The following is a 20,773-nucleotide window of genomic DNA, read 5'->3' as shown; positions in this document are numbered from 1 at the left end:
TAGGGCCCGAGCCCGAAAAATGGGCCTCCCTATTGCGCCCACGCACTCTCGCTCTCCCTGGCTTTTCCATTTCCCATTTCCCTCACTCTCTCTCTCCGGAAAGGGAAAGTCCCCCGAATCTGTGTCTTATCACACGCTCGAAAATGTTGCGTCTTTTCACTGCTCATACGACCTGTGGGTCGTTCTCGCACTTTTCCTGCGCATGTCCGTCCGAGGAAAAGCTGCTGAGAATTTTCCCCTTAGCCCGGTGGAAAGTTGCCAGACGGCTGGTTTCTAGCCATCAACTGCCAAATATTTAAAAAACTGTATTTTATTTAGGTCGAATATTTGTGATTCCAGTTTGGAGCACAGCAAAAAAGTGAAAATTTTAAGGATCAGGAGGGATCTAAACCCTATGGGAGCCTTATATGGGACATGGCTCAGTACGGTGGCAACGCCAGCCCGGGAAATTTGGTATGTTTTCCTGCTGTCTCGTTTATTTTTCATATTTTTTTCGGCTTGGCGCTCTTCGTACAAATTCTGTATTGTATATACGCTTTTCGGCTCTCGAGCGGAGACGTTGTCGTTGTTTTGGCTGCCTTTCCCAATTCCGTTTGGCACGAGGCGCGCAAAACTCTCGGATCGCAAAGATATACACGCGAGTCGGAGTGCTATATAGCCAACAAATATCTGTATATCCACGGGTGCGAGCGGCCTTAAATTGGCATAAACAAATTTAGAGTAAACAGAAAATGCATTAAACTTTGGCATCGCGGCGGAAGTTTGCAGATCTAACAACTGGAAATTGGCAAAAATAATATAAGGAACTAAAAAAAAAACCTATCATCACAAAATTTATAAACTAGGGTAAGTTTCTGTGTGGGTAATTAATCAAAATGAAAGAAATGCTGTATACAAACAGAGGCGAGCAATTGGCCAACATAAATTGTGTATCCATAAAATACACAGACACTGGCGAATGAAAGCCTGTTCAAAGGAAAGTTTTTCCGACTATGTGTGTGTGTGTAGGTGGGCTGTAATAATGTGTGTGCTTGAGTGCCCAGTCGGAAGTTTGGGAGTGGTCGGCGTTTCGGAATGCTTCCGGAACGCATCTTTGTCCACAGAAAAAATGCGATACAATGTTGGACAGCATCCAGAATGCATTCTAAATGCATTCCCAATCATCACTCCCCTATAGCTTTTTTAGAAGGCAAAACGGGAGCGATCCGTGCAATCGTAGCTTCTCGTACGTCGCAGCCGAACCCTTGCCGAAACCCGAACGCTGGCCGATCGTTCGTTTTTTTTTTCAATCGGTGCAATCATAGCTTCCATCGGAATGCATCCGGAATGCATCCATTGGCATGGAAAATATGAAATGATAATCTTAAACGGTGGTCTTGAAAAACAAATGAAAAGAACAAAAGAGACATTGCAAGAACGCGCGCGGTTTTTTCGTTTCTTATGCATTTCTTCTCACTTGCTTTTTGGAATCTGACCAGTTAAGTGTTATTGATTTTTCGGTTAAACAATTTTAAGTTCTATAGTTTAAGTTTAAGTTTATAGTTCTTTAAATCAAACATTTGTGCTTTTCTGTGCCAAGTAAGTATAGTGCGGTGATAAGTGGAAATAAAAAATAATAACTTTACAAAAAAATATACCTCTAAAGAGGTAAAATAACTAACTAAATAAAAGTGTATTTATTTTTGTAAACAAACAAAATCAATTGCGTGTGTGTGTCTAATAAACAAAGCGGTTAAAATAATTCTTATTCGGCCACTGCATCGCGTTGTTTACGGTTTTTGCCTATGCACAGTGTTTGTACATACAGTGAACCCAACAGTGAACGGACACCCATTTTTTTCTTATAATAATACTGCCCTAAAATCATACAAAAAAAGTGAAACACAAATTTTTGGATCTTTTTTAATATTTAGTGTTATCCATTAATAGCCTCCATATTTAAAACACAACTCACAACAATCATAAAAATAAAATAAACAATCAATTAAAATCAGTTATGAGTTGTGTTTTAAATATGCAGGCTTTTTGTTTTTGTTAAAATATTTAGAGCTGTCAGTGGAAGCTTAAAATAAAGCAGTTTTATGATAGAAAAAAATGGGTGTCCGTTCACTGTTGGGTTCACTGTACCTGCTGTGTGCCGAATAAGAATTGTTCACAACATTATACTAACTAATTATTGTTTTTATTTTTTGCATGACCTCTTGGACGGATTTTTGACAACGGAAGAACAACAACATCAAAACCTGTAAGTATTAAATTTAATTGTAATTTCTGTGTAACAAAAGTGCCGTTTTGTTTTCATTTCTTGGTTTCATGTGTTCCCTTTTTGTTTTCGTTTCTGTTAAGGTGGACCTATGTCCTTTTTTTATTTAACTCTAATTTTAAAACGTGCGTATTTTTTTTTCAGATTTCGATGTTTAAAGCCTATATTGGGGACTCGCTTTCCAAAAACCTCAGCCGCATTATCAGCCCAGAGCTGATAATGCAGATGAATTATGCGGGCTGTAGACAAAAGGAAGGGTTCTCCACATTTGCTGCGTTGAACGCAGTAATGTACGGTAAGTGTTAATCATTATTGATGTTAATTTTGCGATTTCGTCTAACAACATTTTAAAACGCTATATTTTGCAGAATCTCAAAAGAGGGAAGGCTATAGGCATGAAGATTTTATAAAGGATATTCGAGCCGCCTTTACCCGACAAAAAAACCGGGTCTATAAGGACGCTAGCAAAAGAAAGGCGACGACGAGCAAAGACAAAGGACCGGACAAGGACAACGATTTGGACATCGATATTGAGGATGATGGGGAAGACGTGGTAACTTAAATTAGTTTAATATGTGTGAAAAGAAAAACAATGAAATAATAAAAAGTGAAGTTAATAAAAAACGTATTTTTAAATCGAGTAGAAATAATTTTTTTCAGAAGCACTCTAAAAGATGCGTTCCAGAACGCATTTTTTTGAACGCAACCAAAAGCACCATTAAAGATGCGTTCCAGTACGCATTTTTTGAACGCAACCAGAAGCACTCCAAAAGATGCGATCCGGAACGCATCTTTTGGAACGCATCCACAAGCATTCCAAAAAATGCGTTCTGGATCGCATCTTTTGGAAGGGAAAAATGGAAACCAATCCCGAGCGTTTCCGAAGTTTCCAGCCAAGCTCGATGCGTGAAAAGGGAGCGCTCCAGGAGGGCTCCAGGAGCGATGAATCGGAATGCATCTTTTTTGTCCCGCTTTGCTGTAAAAAGGAAGTGAGAAGTGCATCGATTCGGCATGCATGCATCGGTGCTTCGGATGCTATCCATCATCCCTTCTGGATGCGTTCCACTTCCGACTGGGTGGGAAAGTCGTTCACTGTGTCAGTGTTTCATTGTATCATCATCAGCTGGGCATCCATCGCGCATACGCCGCATTGTCAATTGTTACGAGCACTCAGCACTCACGTCCATTTCCCAGCATCGCCCTTGGCACCAACTGGTTGCCCCAGCGACCCCAATCCCCCCCAGAATCATCACCCCCTCTTTGGAATCCCAGAATCGCGCTCTTGATATTGGCTATTGGCCCATGCCAAGCCCAAGCCCCATGAATTTAGCAAAGGTCTCCTCTTTCTTTTGTCGCTGATTGCAAATTTGTTCCAACTGTTTGCCTTTTCGCCCTTCGCCGCTGCTGCTCCACTTTCATTCAGCCCACTCGCCCTTTTGTTTTCCCCGCCGAACATGGAACATGTTGCGTAGGGTTTTCCTCTCCACCTCCCGCGATTTTCCTGCGTGTCGAGGGTGAGTTTTTCGCTTTTTTTCGGCTTCTCCTTTTCCATGTTTTGTTTGCGTTTCGGGAGGCGTCGCTTTTGTTAGGATCTGCCAGATGGGAAAGCCCAAAAATTTCATTTTCTATTGAAAGGCAAAGGAAATTGAATTTGTCGCCCTTTGTTTGGCTGCGTGGAAGTTTTAATTATTTGTGCATGGTTATTTTTTCCTACCATCGTTTTATTTGATTTTTCCGAAATAAAGATAGGAACATCTATATATGAATATACATATCTGTATTTTTTACAGCGGACAACGGTTTGCCGGGATTCCCCATTAAATAGTAATATGCGTTTCTTTAACTTCCCTTATCTTAGTAATAAATATTTGTTTTTTATGTGTGTTAAAGATTACAATTCTTAAGTCCAAGCAGCAACAGCGTTAATGTTCATTCTATAATATTTAGTCTTAAATAGATAAAACCATAAAGAAGTGTTTAATATTAATATTATAATTAAAAAAATCATGAATATACACCTAAACATACATATGTTTCAAGAACTTTTCAGAACTCAAATTTCACTTTAAAATACTATTTAAATGTAAAGAATTAAATGAATGAATTTCCTTTGTTGATTATTGTTTTGACGCCGTTCCCCACCCTCCATTCAATCACTTTTTATACATCGAAATTTATTGGTTTATTTGGCGCCTTGCCAAAAGACCACAGAGCAATTTTGTCCGATTTTCAGCTCGTCATTTTCGCCTTGCCGAATCATATTCCATTGCTGGACCTTTGCAGGGGATGGATGAGTAATGCAGTTTTCCCGAGCCAAGAAAAAATAACAAATTCCATTCCGTTGTTTTTGTCTCACGGCATTTCAGTGTGCCAGCAATCAAATCAAATGATGTCATTTTCCTGTTGTGAAATGCTGTCCTGTCTGGGGGTGGGTGTATCTGTAGTGTCTATAGCATATAGTATAGGGTCCCCACTCGCAGAACAAAGGGCCTACGAATGAGTCAGTGGGTGTCACGGATTGGAGGAGCCACAATGGCTCAAAGGTTCGTGGCAAATTGAATTACACATCCGGACTACTGCATTTAACGGGCTTCAAGTGGGAAGTTCAAGATCCAAATCGCATTTGTTACGGTCTAAGATTGCTCATATCTTAAAGATAAAATCTTACGCTAAATAAATTGTATTTATTTGACAAGGCGCTTGCTATTTAAATATGCCTGACTTATGGGAAAAGGCCTTATAATATTTTTATTAGCGATGTTACATATTAAGAAGTTCACCAACCCTTGTAAAGTGATAAATGATAACATAAATAGACTAATTTACGTCTCACTAAAAATAAACATATGATGTAAAGTTGTTTTCGATTTTAAATTTATATCTGTTTATTATTTTATTATTTTCGTTGTAAGCTGACTAATTAAATAAAATTCCATTATATATTTTAATAATTATATTGTGATTTTGCCATTTAATTTCTTTAATTTCTAAGGGGTACATATATTTATGTAAATTTCGGTTCTGCTGTTTCATAATCTCGCAGTACTTACACTTTCTCTTACACTCTCTGTTTATGGGCTAATTTTAATAAACCACCTCATTAGGAGCGTATAAATAGAGAAGCCATCGCACTGGCTGTGAACTTTTCCTGGTCCGCCAAAGAATGTGGCAAGTGTTTTATTTTTGGGCGGCAACTGTGCGGCAATTGCAGGTGGAATTTCGAATTTAGAGTTGGCAGCGGATCAGGAAGCGAATTGCCCTGGGATACCGATGGGTTGGGTTGGTATGTAAGCAAACCATTTCGATTTCGGGGTTCCTATTTCTTTCCCATGGATTTCTATGGACCATTTTTATTTGCAGTTTAATTCGTTCGATTGTTTGTTTTGAACTACGCATATTCCGTGCTGTTTACCGGCAGCCAACAATGTGAGTAATTATGCTAAATTCAACTAATTAAACATTTTTCTGCCTCCCGCCTGTTTCTTTGGGGTAAATATCGATTCTGCTCCACTTTGTTGATGCTGCTAATTAAATTTTCCCTTATGAATGCAAATATTTGATTCCGAGCGGCGATCGTAAACGGGTTTAAGCGATCATTATGTGTTGATCTTGGGGAAATGCGTGTACAGTGGGCCCTGTTGTCACCCAGCCACCCATCCCAGTGTCAAGGTCGTTCGGCGGGCGAACTTCGAGTGCTAACTGTTAACAGTTTTTGCTGTGTTTCTGCCCGGTTTCATATGTTTTTTCTCATCTGGAGCTTCCGCTTTACATGGGGACTCATTAGCAGTCTTTGCTGCTCCAGCAGCCCCTCACAATATACATATGTAAACATTAAAGTGGCCTATGCCTCAGCGAGGGCAGGTCGAAAAGTTCGAAGAAAAACTAAAAATCATTGTTAAAGATCGCCTTTGATTCAATATTTTTATTTACCATTCTGATTTAAATTTGGTTAATTAATAAAGAGTCCATGGATCAATATATTTAATATAAAATGTATTAATTCACAAAAGTCGATTTTTCGGAATGATTAACAAGAGATATTAAACTCGAAACTGTTTTTTATCATAAAAAACCAAATCAAAATTTCGATGCTAAGTTTTATTTGACGAAATGGGTATAAATTCGCATTTAATTGGTGTGTGGGTACTTTGGATATTCTTTGTCAATTGGTAAAGTGCAGCCGTAATCACATGTTCACACGTAGAAGAGCCCATAAAGTTCTTAATTTGTGTGTGCAGAATCGATAAAAATAGTAATAAATAACTACCAACCGTTTTTATCTAATCGTGGTGGCTCTGGGCAACTGGCTACCCCAACTTCTGTGGCAACCCTCGCTGGCTGCATAAATACTTGTGCACACAACAAACTCGAGCAGCTTTGCAGCTTTGTCCTGGCCTTGGCAGCTGATAATAACTATTCTCTTGGGCCCTTGGAATGCTGCTCTTTGTTGCTATTATTACGCCCACCCTGCGTGCGTGGGCATGTACTTTTTATTCTCACTGTGCTATTTGCATTGCTTATCAATAAGGCGAATTTCGTGCGTACACAAAGCGCCTGCGACAATTACAGTTGTCAAATATGACACTCCCACACCTTCCACCCACTCCAATCCCAATCCACATTCAAATCCAATCCTCCATCCACCCACAATCGGCGTGCTAATTGGTTCATCCAACACTGAAATCTTCCTCCAGCTGCTGGTGCTCCCTTTAACTCTGCTATTTGCCTCTTTTGGCACACAAATTGATTTATTTGCCCGACAGTTTGTCCACCAAATTGAGTTGATAATTCGAGTCATGAATGATTCTTGAGTCTGCGAAGCGGAGAGCTCGAGCTCATTTCCGTTCGGCCTGCATTTTGTTCGGTTCCCTCGGGTTTTTGCAACTGCAAAGTTAGTTGAAATGCGGGCTGGCTTAACTTTTATGGGCGCTTTAATAATATTTAATTGGATTCAGTTCCAAATATTTTTGGTGTTGTTTTTTGATCAACAGCTTAAAATTAAAATATTATTTCACATAAAACATTTAAGTTATTATTATATAACAAAACAAATTGGAAAGAAAACGAAATATTTGTATCAGTGTCTTATGTTCGGTTAATTCTATAATTGTAAATAAAATCCCTTTGAAGATAACGATGAATTTATTGCTATAAGAATTTAGTGTTACTTGTTGAATAAAAGGTTGCATTGAAAAGTATAGCAGCAACAGCTAAAAGGAAACGTTGTCGACTTTAGGAAGTAAATATATATATATTCATGAACAGGTTCACGTTGATATCTCTTTTCGGGATGTTTAGAGCCTAAAAATCTTAGAATAAAAATGTAGAAATAATTGTATTGTTGTGAAAGGTACAGCAGCAGTACCCGCTTTTTTGACTCTATGAAGAAAACATATATATTCATGGACAGGATCACGTTGGGATCTCATCTCGGGAGATTTGGTAGTGACGTCAATGACGATGTAATGATGATGTGTGGGCGCATAAGTGGTGCATCATTGACGTCACTCCTAGTAAAAGAAGTGTCGCTTGCGTCATAAAAGGGTATGGCTCCACTAGAGTTCCACTTGACTAAACCATTTTCTAGATGTTTGGGTGCCTTTTCTTTGGAATATACGACTTATCTTTAAACTGGAGCATTTTCCTTTGGTGCGACGATCATGACGCATTTGGGCGAACAACCCCAAGCGTCGCTGCCACCGCTGCTGCCACCGCTGCTGCCTCGGTCGACGTCGCAGTTCGCAAATGGGATTGAATAGCAGTCGATATTTCAAACTCGTGGTGTTCGGTTCGAAATCGTGCGAAAATACGGAGCTCACTGCCCAGAACTTAAACCGACTAATTAGTTGTGTGATTTACAATATTACAAATTAGAACAAAATTCGATCGGCAGAGTATAAATCAAAAGGTTCCTGCAGAGCCATTTCCCCCAACATATCGCAGACAGGGCCAAGCCAAAGTAAATCGCCTTTGGTTGATTGATGGCAGGGGCCTTTTGCCGATAAGCAGAAACAACAAATAAAGTGTAAGAAGTGCATGATATAAATGATAATTTGCGATAGTGAAATCAAATGACATGTGTGCTGTAAATGTAAAGTTCATGATCGAGCCTGGACAAGGTCTGGGTCTCAATTGGATTGTATTTATTTACAACGGAGGAACACCCCACCTACGCCCTCAAAAATATTATATAGAGCAGGCGGCTGATAAACAAAAGAAACTCAACTTATGACTCCCAAGTGCTAATTCGATGCCTGTGTGCTGTACATAAAACCCATCTCCTCCCATTGTGGTTGCTGTGCAGATGATAAAGCCTCATGAACAGCCATAAATTTATTTGCATACGATAATTTATTTATTGCACTATCAGACTATCACAAGTCGTCGCCACACACAAGTTCCCCTTGCGGTCCACTGGGTAAATATTTAAATACTAGGCGTTACGGTGCCCTCTCGAAGGCAGGGAACTAACTATTCGCAGCTCCATTTCAACGGTCGTCAGCACTTCAAGACCGATTCCGTCTTCCTTACAACTGTTCAAACATCGCCGTATATTTTATTTTATTTATTAATTTTTCCCCGACACACTCTTTTTTTATGTATCGCAGCACCGCGGCGAATTTGCTCGCAATCTCATTTTGCCACAATTAATTTTGTTTGCACTGTACTTAAGGCAATAACAAGAACAGGAACTATAAATCAAACTTTCCAGATGAACAAAGGCTTTGGTTCAGAATGTTTTTCCTTGAAATTCACATAGATATGAGTGTGTTTACCTTTTAAGAAAAAGCATTTCTTTGTGGAGTTCTTCAATGAAATAACTTTGAAATAGGTATAAAGACTGGAATGTTAATCTTATCACATGTAGCCCCAAATGATATAATTTACCAATTTGTCAAGAAGACATTTTTTCTTATATATTTTCGTTTATTATAATAACATTTTAACATAATATTTTTTATATTAAAAAAAGTTAAAATCTACTGGTGGTAAATCATATTTATACCCGTTACTTGTAGAGTAAAAGGGTATACTAGATTCGTGCAAAAGTATGTAACAGCTAGAAGGAAGCGTTTCCGACCCCATAAAGTATATATATTCTTGATCAGGGTCACTAGCCGAGTCGATCTAGCCATGTCCGTCTGTCCGTCTGTCTGTCTGTCTGTCTGTCTGTCTGTCTGTCTGTCTGTCTGTCTGTCCGTCTGTCCGTCTGTATGAACGCTGAGATCTCAGAAACTAAAAAAGCTAGAAGGTTGAGATTTCCCATACATATTCTTTGGCTTCCTACGCAGCGCAAGTTTATTTTAGCCGAGCGCCACGCCCCCTCTAACGCCCACAATCGCCCACTAACGATTTTAAAATGGGTCCTGCGCCCACATCTTTAAAGATTTCCGAGAAGTATAAATGCAATTTTGTTGTGTATATTTATACCTATCGAAATGTAGAAGACATTTTTCAAATCGGACCATTCATTAAAAAGTTATACGCAATCAAAAATTATATATCTATCTCCCTCGCACTCCCTTTAGCTGAGTTACGATTATTAGTCGGGACACCAACCCGACACAGCGTTCGCACTCCCTTTAGCTGAGTGACGGGTATTAGATAGTCGGGACAACAACCCGACTATAGCGTTCTCTCTTGTTCTAATTTTATTTCGTTTGTTTATATTTGTTATGTGGGATTTATAAATTGATTTATTACTGGAAAGTTTTTAAGTTTTACACAATTTGTTATCTTTTATATTGGCCATAATATTTAATATCAAAGTAACAATCTTATCATTCGCACTCCCCTAAATGCTTCCTTTTTTAAGGTTCTCGTGACCCAATCTTGATAACAATATACAAGTAAAAGCACGTGAAAGTTTTCATGTAACTAACAATGCCTTGAAATTGGATCAGCATACGAGAATTGAATGAGAACGGATTTAATATTCAAAACTTAAAGCCCAAGAAATCGATTCAAAAATAATTAAAATACCTCTACAAACACTTCAAAGCTAATATGTATTCAGGCCTCAAAGGCATATTTCCTCAGCTACTTTACTAGCATTAAAATTTGAATAAATTGGCTCTTGGGACTTAACTAAATTAAAATAAACGGAATTAAATTTGCTACCGAATCGATTCGGTATTTGTCAATTTGATTAAGTACTGCTTATGTGGCTTGTGCGCTGTCCGAAATATATTTATACGTCAATAAGCCAACTTAATCACTGAGTTTTCTCTACTCCCAACTGTCCGTATCATTATTTGATATTTTAAGGGGAATTATAACATCACGCGCGAAATTTGGCTGTCGAATAGGTAGCAGTGCACCCGTTTTCGATATGGGACATGATTTATAGCTATAGTATGATGGATTGCAGCCGAGTTCGAGGCAATCAAACGATTAGAACATATGCTAACTGAAAACGGGACCCAAAAAATGGGCTGGTTAGCTAATTAGTCGGCATTTACTTTTCAGATAGTGCGCCTAATTTATTGTCGAGTGCAAAAATCAGCGATTAAAGGCTGTTTAGAACCCTAAACGATTTATGCTCTGAAGTGTGCCAATTGACTGATAAGCGAAGTAATGAATCAATCAGTCAGGTGGGGAGTACTTACAACGCCCATTAAAACACCTATAGATTTCCCAGCGTGGCGAAATCGGCGACCATTCGGCATGACTAACTGCCCATTCGCAAGGGTCGTAAATAATATCCACCGTTTGGTTGAGATAAAAAATGTATTTCCCTCGGGAAACTATTGATAGGCTAGGACGGACCCCCTACTTATTTCTCAAGCTCTTTAAATTTGAACCTCATTAAGCTTTGGTACTTGAAATCAAACTGTTGGTCAATCAAAGAGTCTTAAAGTAATAAATTAACAAGTTTTCCTTTAAAAATATATGTGTGAAAGGTTAGGAAAGTACTTTAGCTTGCTTAGCTTAAATTGCTGTATACCCTACATTTATTTAATAGGCTTTTATTTTTTATGAACTACTGGAAATCTAATTTTGAATTGACTTAATTTATGGTTGTAATTTTTTGTATTTCTTATTTTCAGTATAGTAATTTTTAACTTTCTATAATTTCAGTTCTCCACCAAAATCACTGCCTTCCACGACAGGGAAAGCCTTGAGCCACGTCCTGGTAACAAATACCGCCAGCGACGCATCGACGGCCACTTGGAGGAGCAGTTGGTCAAGGAGAAACGTGTCACCAAATTCCCGCTAGTGGGCGCCCTTGTCCACAAGGCACTGCGGCGTCGGGAGAGGGAGAAGGAAAAGGAGGAGATCGCAGATTCAAATAACAACAACGAGGATAGAGAGCCAGACAGGATGGTGCTACCGTTCGGACTTGGGCCCGATGGCCACCACGTAGATGCCATTCAGAGTGCTCCGGCGCCCAGTGCCCCGCCCGCCCACATGATGCCACCCGCCTACTCCCGCGGCCAGACAAACATCTACACCGGGGTGCCGATCATCGTCAATCCCTACATCGATTTCATTGTGGTGAATGGGGATGATCGGTACATGATCAGGTGCGAACGGAAATCGGTGCTGGAGAGGAGCGTGGAGTTGGCCAAACTGATACACGCCGGTCCGAACAGCGGTCGAAAGAGCGATAACCACTTCCAGATACTCAACGTGGACAAGAATGACTTCGAGCTGATCGTCCGCTACATGGAGAAGCACTTCATCCCCTATCGCGATCACAAGCACCTGCTCAAGATACTTGAGCTATCCGATCGCTTCAACGTTCCAGATCTGGTGAGTTCCATATCAAATATTCCATATTTATTAGTCCTCTGAGGAATACAATATATATGATAAAGGTATCTTAGCTAAATCTTTATAATTTGACAGATTTAATTGAAAATCCCGATGATAATCTTGATATTTCTATTCGAAATTCAATAGAGTATTCTTTTACATTTTTTTAATCATTGAATTTTATTGAACCACTTGAGATATATTATTTTATTTTAAAGTAAGTCAATAAATATGAATTATATTGGGGGTGATAATAGTCTACAAATTGATATATATTTTTATTTCGGAATCGTTCAGTAGATCAATTGATTTTCTTAAAAAATAATATACCTACACCCAGAAAAAAAAATGACCTAAAATGTCATAAAATGGCCTAGAATTTAGGTAAAATTGGCCTAAAACTGGAGCTAAGTCCTTGAATGGCCTAAAATTTAGGATTGTATGACCTAAAATGTTAGGCCATTAATGGCCTAAAATGGGGTAATTTTTGGCCTAGATTTTAGGTAATTGGCTGCCTTAAAATATGAGAAAACCCCTATCAAAAATTTTAGGCTTTCTTTGGCCTAAAAATTTGTACTGAAAAATGTTTCATATTATAAAGTAAATACAGAGAAATTTATAGCTAACTCGAGGTCAATGTCGGCTTAGTCTTCAAGAAGTCGTCATTATTCCAACACACAAAAACGAGCGAAGAGGCTTCACTGTTCAGCAGTGAAATCGCTGTTTTATTGAACGATCGAAGTGGGTTACCATGCAAGCCGCGCTATAACTGGTTGGGAATTATAGCGTCGCTAGAACGGTATCAGAGTTCCGTGCAAATTTATTTAGGTAAAATGCATTAATTTTAAGGCCCACGATGACCTAAAATATTAGGCTATACGGGACCTAAATAGTAGGGCAAATATACCCAAAATTTAAATTTTTAGGCACTACATGACCTAAAAAGGAACTTTTAGTCCATTTAAAAAGTTTTAGGCTATGCCTGACCTAAAATGTTGACCATCATTTTTCTGGGTGTACTATTAAAAAAAATTAAATTAAATTAAAAACTATTAACATTAATCCCCAATAAATAACTCATAAACCCCTTATTCGTATCACAGATCATCTACTGTATTCGCGAACTTGATCTGAGAATCTCGAGTGCCACCGCACTGGACATCTTCAAGGCGCTGTGGTTCTACCAGGGCATCGCGCTGACCAACCAGCACCAGACGGTGATCACCACCCAGGAGACGGGTCAGCAGCTGGCCAAGAAGAAGGCGATCAAGGCCAAGGCGGCGGCCAAGCAATTGGCGGCTGCCAAGGCCGCCCAGTCCACCGAGAACGGAGCGGAGGGCGACGGCGCCCAGTTGAACCAGCTTATTCCGAACCCGAATCCCTTCACCACCGAGGACTACGGCGTGGCCCTGCTGCACAACACGCTGCAGTTGATCGATATGCACGCACACTTCCAGCTTTCGATGCCCGAGATCAGCGATCTGCGGTTCGAGGAGCTGGAGACGCTGGTCAAGAGGGATACGCTGCAGCTGAGGTCGGAGGTCACTCTGTTCGAGTGCCTGGCCGCGTGGAGTCTGGCGGAGTGCGCCCGCAAGCACATCGATGCCACGCCCGAGAACCGTCGAACTGTCCTGGGACCCCTTTGCCTCACCCCAAGATACTTGCGAATGACCGCCAGCGAATTCCGACGGTGCTGCGATCGCCTGGAGCTACTGCCACCCACTGAGATATCACTCATCAGCGATGCCCTCGAGGGTAAGTCAACTTCTGAAGTAAACGTTGCTTAGTCTTATCTATTGCAGTTCAGTGAACCGCACACCAAGATCTAGTTTGTTTGCATCGTTAGTTCACTTTATTTGCTGGACAAAACATAGTTCACTTTTTGCAGAACAATGGAAAAAATAATCCGTTTTAAAATGCTCGTAATTCCCAATTAATAGGCATTAAAACCTAAAAAAATTAATTTTTTTTTACTCCTTTAACAATTTTCAATTTAACCGCAAGTAGTGTGAATCGCTAGCTTACTAATATTTTATTTAAGATTATGGTTCAAGCGTATTATTAAACAACTTTTTTGTCGAACTAAAAAAACTTTTAATCAATAAATCCATATTTTCCAACTCAAATTATATTATGGTGATATAGTTATTCATATTATTCATTAAAAAAAGATTGTATTGTTTATTTCGTATTACTTATTCATAATGATTTAAAAGCTAGTCGTTCTAAAATGTTTCTTTTTATGAATCACTTAAATTTTTTAAATTTTTTTCTCATTTAAATTGACTAAGTAATTGAGTTAATCACATTCACTTGAGTGCTAGCTATTTATTTATATTTTCATTCCATTTCCATTGTGTAAATCATTTTTGTTATATAGTAGAGCATTTATGATATGGAGCTGCAATTTGAAAGTGGCATTTATAGGGCAATAATGTAACGTAAGCAGTAACGATATTGTTATCAAGAAAATGAGGAAAAATACTTTCCTATTTAAAAACAAATATGTATAATTTGTTTAAGCTATATTTAAAACCATAAATATATTTTAAATATTTAAATTAAAATCTCTTTGCATTTATATTCCAGGCAAAAAGCTAAAAAACCTCACCGATCAACAGGCGGAGCTCATGGAGAAGTTCCGCCAGCCGCGTGCCGAATACGCCCGGATGCCCGTGCACCTGAGCGACCGGAGCAGTCCGAAGAACTATCCCAAGAAGATGCGGCTGGCCCACGAGGGTCGGCCCACGGAGGAGGGATGCTGGGAGAAGGTGGGCATGAATTGTCTGCGCATCTTCGTCTGCATATTCGACTGATCCGAGCAGTCCGAGGGAGAGGAGGAGGATGAGGACGAGGAGGAGGGCGATGGCGAGGACGAGGAAGAGGATGAGGATGAGGGGGATGGATTCGAGGGAGGCGGCAGAAATCTCCACAGAGACGACGGAGGATGAGGAGATGACGATCCCACATAGACTTGTTGCATTAAACGAATATTAGCGCTTATGAATTACTTATACATAGAGTTAACGATTACGTTAGTCTTATGGGGGACAAGTAATGGCCACTACTGTGGCAGTGATTTTATAGCAGCCGTTTCTAACAATACTATATAGTGTTATTTATATACACCGATACGCAGATATATATGCGATGTGTGTGGTGGGTCGAACTAACTGTATCGCCTGCGAATCGATTGGGTTTTTGTATTTACTCGCTAGTCAAATGGAAACAATGGAAATACCAAAACTTTTATACAACTTTATGCAACGTTTTGTAGCTGGACTCAAAATACAAACATAACATTACCGAATAAAGTAAAAACTAACAATTACAGTACTTAGGAAATTACTGCATACTGCTAGGGATATCTCACACACAAAGTACATCAAGTTAATCAACACACAAAAATTATAGTGCAAATCGTATTTGGGCCCGGCCATACATGCATAGCTAAAGTCATTATTATTAATTGTTTACTGTTTACTATACTTTTAACTGTTGTGCAATTGTCGACAAATGGAATTTATATATACACACTCACCTGCATTCATACGATACGACACACATAAATACTATATATACATATGTAGAGAGTAAATGCGTTGAAATCAGAACTATGTTGCCGTTAATCGGTTCTTGGCTTTAACTCCTATAACGAAGTGCTATAGCTAAATCGCATAAATAACAATAACAATCAGATTAGCATTAGTCATAGCGAATTACTTATGTAAGCACACCAGCAAAGAAAGAGCGCAGAGGAAAACACACAAATTGTTAACAGATTTATGCATTTTATTAGTTAATGTTTAGAACAAAGAACGCCTCGAATTGTTTTCGCCTAAGTTGCCACAACACGCTTTCTAGGCTGAAAACGAGAGATTCGAATCCAGTGCGAAATATCAATGAAGCAAAGCATCAACCACAAAACAAGAAATACATTCAACAAAAAGTAGTTAAACAAATAATAAAGATGTACACAATTTTCTAAAATATTTAAACGTTGTTTAAAATGGGCGGGAAACGAATTATTTATAATTATAACAAATTTCCCAAAATTGAAAACCAAAGGTTTCTTTTATTTAATTTTTCGAATTAGTAACGAATGCACTTCAAAAAAGCTCTCTGAAAGGTGTGAGTCCAAATATATCTGCAAGGTTAGCCAAGTTTTGAACCACTAAAAAGCTCGGTAAACGTTGAAAATATTTTAAGAGGGGTTTTTATACGTTTTTCCTGGTTTCGAAATGTTTAAGTGACGAACGGCTACTAAAAAATACAAATCTGTAACAGGACTTAGCACAAAAGGAACACGTCCAGCCCTTTCCCTTGAGAATCGTATGTTATTAATTCAACTTTTCCTAAATACACACATCTCATCCCAACTCATGGCCATCTTTCACTTTTGCTCATAGTAACCCTCATCAACTTCATCAGCACTCCTGCTCCCCCGCCCCTCCTCTATGACAACTCCTCATCGCTGCCCATCGCCGGCTTAGCTGACCAAGTCTAGACTCTGGACAGGACTCTGGACTTCAGTGGCGGAAAATCCTTGCCAAACCGCACACACATACTGCCACAAACTGGCACTTTCGCCAAGTATAACATTATCATTGTATGCATTTGGGGGGCTTACCGCAAATGCACTCACCCGAGTCCAATTCCCTGCTGTAGCTCTAAGTATTCCTATTCCTCGGAACTCTTCATCTCGTTCGCATGTGCATACAAATGCCATATAATAACAGAGCAGAACAGAACAGAACAACAAAATTCGCTGTGGAAAACTTGCATTTTTCACTCCCCCGCTGGAAAATTTATGATTTTATTTCACGCTTGCTTTTCATTAACATTCCTCTTTGGCCAGACTCTTTTTCAGCCATTTTTATATGGCTTCTGTGTGTGGTGGCCGAAAAATTATAAGTTCGTTTTTGTTGTTGCTGCCGGGTAATTCCCAGGGTTTGCTGCTGGCCTGTCTGACGCTTGTTAACCTTTAGCCAGTTGCATTTTCCTTTGGCGCTTTTTTTTCTTGCCAGCTTGCCACTAATTTTGCACACACAGACGATGACAGTGGCCCTGGGGGCGGGTAAATGCGGGGGGCGTGTCCCTCAGCTGAGGGAAATCTCCGCATAAGTTATGCAGCAGGAGCAGGGAACATGTAGCAGTGCCACAAATTTTCTATATTTTTTTTAGAAAATGCTGCACTGCCCGCAGCCAGTCGGCGGCCTTTTGGCAGCGACTCTTCTGACCGCACATATATAATTATTTCATATATGAAACATGAGTGGGGCATGCACATCCCCATCTACCCTTAGCTTTCAAGGCATTTTTCGCATATTTTTTCACAGAAATCAGCAAAAGTGAATTAGTGCCGGGGAGCAGAGAAAAAATGGGAAAGCGGGCAACCTGCATTGCAGTTGGCCACCTAATGAAAATTGTTGTGAAATAAATCATTTTAAATAATTTTCACTCTCCATGACTGCTTGTGTCCATGTGTGCCACGAATGCGTGCGTGTGTGTGCTGGCTTTGGCTTGCCAAAGTTTAAATTGAAATGAAAGCCAAGTAGCTGCAATGGACTTTGCACTTTGCCTGTTACTTCAGCCGTGCCTAACTTTTTTGCAGCTTGCTAAATTGCGCTAACTGACCAAAGCGGAAGTTTCAATTACACCTACACCAGTCCAGAGTCACACACATGCTCATTCACACACATAGACTCTTTTTGGTCTAACAGCATTGACCTACACGGCGTATGCGTGTGCTGATATGACGCATACGCCCCATGGGCCACCGAACCCGCTCCCCCAAAGCAGCCAAGGCCACAAATCTGTGTTAGACCCGCAAAACTGCTGCAGTTTCGGTGCCTTATAGCCCAAAGTTGGAACATTACTTGCAGCAACTGACATTTTTTGTATACCTTGTAGTTAATACCCCTTAATTATTCAGCCTGAGTTGCGGCCATTGCGGTTTTTGGGGTACTGTTGAAACTTTTATCGAGCTTTATTATTCATGAATTAAATAGATAAGAGGCCGTATCAAATGATTTCAATTTAATTACATTTCACTGTTTAAGTTTCAAGCTTATTAATAAAGTACAATTGCAATTCCTGACTTTGTAAGACAACGAAATTTAATTCCTAAAATGAAATTGATCTCTATAAAGTAAATGAAATTATTCTATTTTTAGGCATTGAAAACCCAAATCATTCAGCGTGGAAATAGATGTGTTTCTTAGATTAGCTTAAATATTCAATAAATTTAAATTGTATGTTTATGATTTAATTGCTTAATTATTGGCTTCAGTTTACTTTATAGAAGTTGAACATTGATTTTTTAAACATTTTAAAGCAGCGTAAGTAAAGTATTTGGATAGACTTATTTCCAAAATTAAAATTTGAATATTGCCGTACAGTACTAAACATTTTAATATGCCCTACCATTTGCATTTCTGCCAGTAGAACCCCCTTCCAAGTGCCCTAGACTGACTTTCTACCACTTTCATGGCGCCCTGAGGGTATTGTTAAGTCCGCAAAAGTGCTGTAAGGTCTAGTTGGCAGGACCTACAACCAAGCGGCAGAACCTAAAACGGATATTACTTTATCAAGCGGCATAAAAAATGAGCCAGCGTAGATGCGAAGGGGCAGCCGAAAAAAAGAAAAAAAAATAAGGAACGGAAGCAATCAGCGAAATTTATTGTAGAGTCTCCTTTTTGGCGTAACTGATGAAGTGAGAAACTGAAAGACAGTCGAGGCCAACTCGCGGCAGCCAATACAAATGGGGTGGTGGGTGGTTGGGTGATTGGGCGGTGGGCGTTACGGAAGCGACAGCTGCTGTTAAGTGGGAGTGCCAACCCCCCCATTTCCAAGGCCACCCATTTTTGCCTTAGATTCACAGTCGCGGCGTGCTGCTTTTTATTGCTTTCTTTCTGTGCTTTTAACAGAGGCAAACGCCTAAATATAAAACCAGTTGGGAGTCTACTTATATACCGCTTACAACTCACACACACACACTTACACCCAGAAAATACCCACACAGCCACAGTGATTTGAATGCAAATGTTGCAGCCGGAAATGAAACCGACAATGCCACTTATTTATCTTTGTACTTGCGGCTTTGATTTTGTTGCGGCTTTAAGCGTTCCTGTTTTTCCGATTTAATTAAACGCTTTAACTCTGTGTTGACTTAGGCATCCGCATAAATTGTGATTCATAATTAAATAGCCGGGGCGTAACAAAAAAAGGCCAATTAAAATTTATAGACGTTTGCATTAAATAATTGCACGACAGCAAAGTTTGTTTTCGAGCTTATTAAATATAAAAAATTAAAAAAAAAAACGGAAATCACTCCAAAGACGTTTTTTTTCCTCCGGCCTTCCATTATCCCCGAGAGTCGTGAAAATCGCAAGTCATAAATGTTAAAATGGTGCCATCGAGAGTGGAGGAAATGGCAATGGAAGCTGAACAGCAAAATACCCATAATGCAGTCAAGAGAAAAAAGAAAAGAAATATAAACGGGAAGTGTGAGAAAAAATATTCATTGATTTTCTTAATTAAAAAATTTCACCATTAACTTTTATGTTTATCGACTTGGCCCCTAATCGCAGTTTGCCGTATAACTGAAAGGTTAAGTCAGGAGTTGTTGGCATTGTCCTGTTCGCCGCTTCTTCTTCTTCGCTAGCTTTTCCTAGCACTTCCTGTGCGCATTATAAACTAATTACAGATTATGATAGAATCGCACGCCACGAGAGAGCTCGACAATATGGAGCAGCAGCTACGATTAGAGATGGGAATATGGTATTAATTTTGAAAGATAAAAAAGATAAACCTTTTATTGTCTTATTGCTGAGCCAACAATTTATAATTACTAAAATATTTGTTGGAAAAAGACCTTTGGCTTTCCATTTTTTAAAGAAGAAATTTGATATAAAATAATATTAAATTGTGTTTAAGTCCAAGTAAACTTTAAATATAATTTAAAAACGTTTACTTTACCCCACGCAATAGGTATTCTTCTTCTTTTCAAACTTAAAGATAGACAAACATCGATGAAACGCATAAAATACAGCCAAGTCGCTCCGCCTTCTGTTCACTTACAACATCCCCAGTTAGAAATGCCGCTGGATGAGTTCCTTCATCCTTGGCGCACTTAAGTTTGTTTGGAAAATTAAAGCCTGTTAATGAGATTTCAGTACGCCAAGCCGAGAGAGAGTCGCTCCTCCGGACGCCGCGTCGTTTGGTAATGGCGCGTAATTGACAACGTAATGAGATTTGTTAAAAGGATTGTTCGTCCAAATCATTCGTAATTACCAGCAAAATAAAAACGCGACGAGGCAAAGGAAAAACCGGAAAATCTCTACTGCACACCCCAACCCCACATCCACGCCCACTTTCCCTCCGCCTCCGCCTCCCAAGCTGTTGTTATCAATTATGCAGCCCCAAAAACGCAGGCATAACGTAAACAAACATTTAACCAGCAACCTGCAACTTGTGTGGTGGCCGAAAATGCAGTAGGTCAGTTACAGCATCCGGTTCTCATTTTCCACCCCGCTCTCTCTCTCTAATTCCCATTTTCACTCTCTTTTCTTTGCAGACTCCGGAGAGCAGGAAAAGCGACGACTTTTAGTACAAAGAGCGCAGCATCCCTTGGGCCATTCTCTCGGCTTTTCACTCTCCCAGTAACCCGGACCACAAAGCGACTTTGTGGCCGTGTCGCCCGGTTTTTCCGGAGCCTCGTATTACTGGCCAGCTTAGGAGTTTTTAGTG

At 39.5% G+C, this 20,773-nt stretch overlaps 2 protein-coding genes across 4 annotated transcripts; both read left to right on the top strand.

The window, feature by feature from the left end:
- Positions 1 to 274: 274 nt before the first annotated feature.
- axed (BTB/POZ domain-containing protein axundead) lies at positions 275 to 16,014 on the top strand. 3 transcript variants are annotated; one of them, XM_017155175.3, is made up of 4 exons: positions 275 to 453; positions 11,345 to 12,019; positions 13,126 to 13,777; positions 14,612 to 16,014. In XM_017155175.3, the coding sequence occupies exons 1-4, from the start codon at positions 415 to 417 to the stop codon at positions 14,836 to 14,838; spliced, it is 1,593 nt and encodes a 530-aa protein (XP_017010664.2). In that variant the 5' UTR covers positions 275 to 414; the 3' UTR covers positions 14,839 to 16,014. The 3 variants fall into 3 exon arrangements, with proteins under 3 accessions (XP_017010664.2, XP_070070929.1, XP_070070928.1); XM_070214828.1 differs by lacking the exon at positions 275 to 453 and adding an exon at positions 542 to 846; XM_070214827.1 differs by lacking the exon at positions 275 to 453 and adding an exon at positions 8,135 to 8,288.
- Positions 1,407 to 2,899, top strand: LOC138913117 (uncharacterized). The gene is made up of 5 exons (XM_070215565.1): positions 1,407 to 1,477; positions 1,543 to 1,578; positions 2,227 to 2,245; positions 2,408 to 2,558; positions 2,632 to 2,899. Exons 4-5 carry the CDS (start codon positions 2,414 to 2,416, stop codon positions 2,823 to 2,825), a joined length of 339 nt encoding a protein of 112 aa, XP_070071666.1. The 5' UTR covers positions 1,407 to 1,477; positions 1,543 to 1,578; positions 2,227 to 2,245; positions 2,408 to 2,413; the 3' UTR covers positions 2,826 to 2,899.
- Positions 16,015 to 20,773: the final 4,759 nt, after the last annotated feature.

This window comes from Drosophila takahashii, chromosome 3L (assembly GCF_030179915.1).
Source record: "Drosophila takahashii strain IR98-3 E-12201 chromosome 3L, DtakHiC1v2, whole genome shotgun sequence".
In the NCBI taxonomy this organism is placed as follows: Eukaryota; Metazoa; Arthropoda; class Insecta; order Diptera; family Drosophilidae; genus Drosophila; species Drosophila takahashii.
This window is presented reverse-complemented; position numbering and strand designations above follow the sequence as displayed.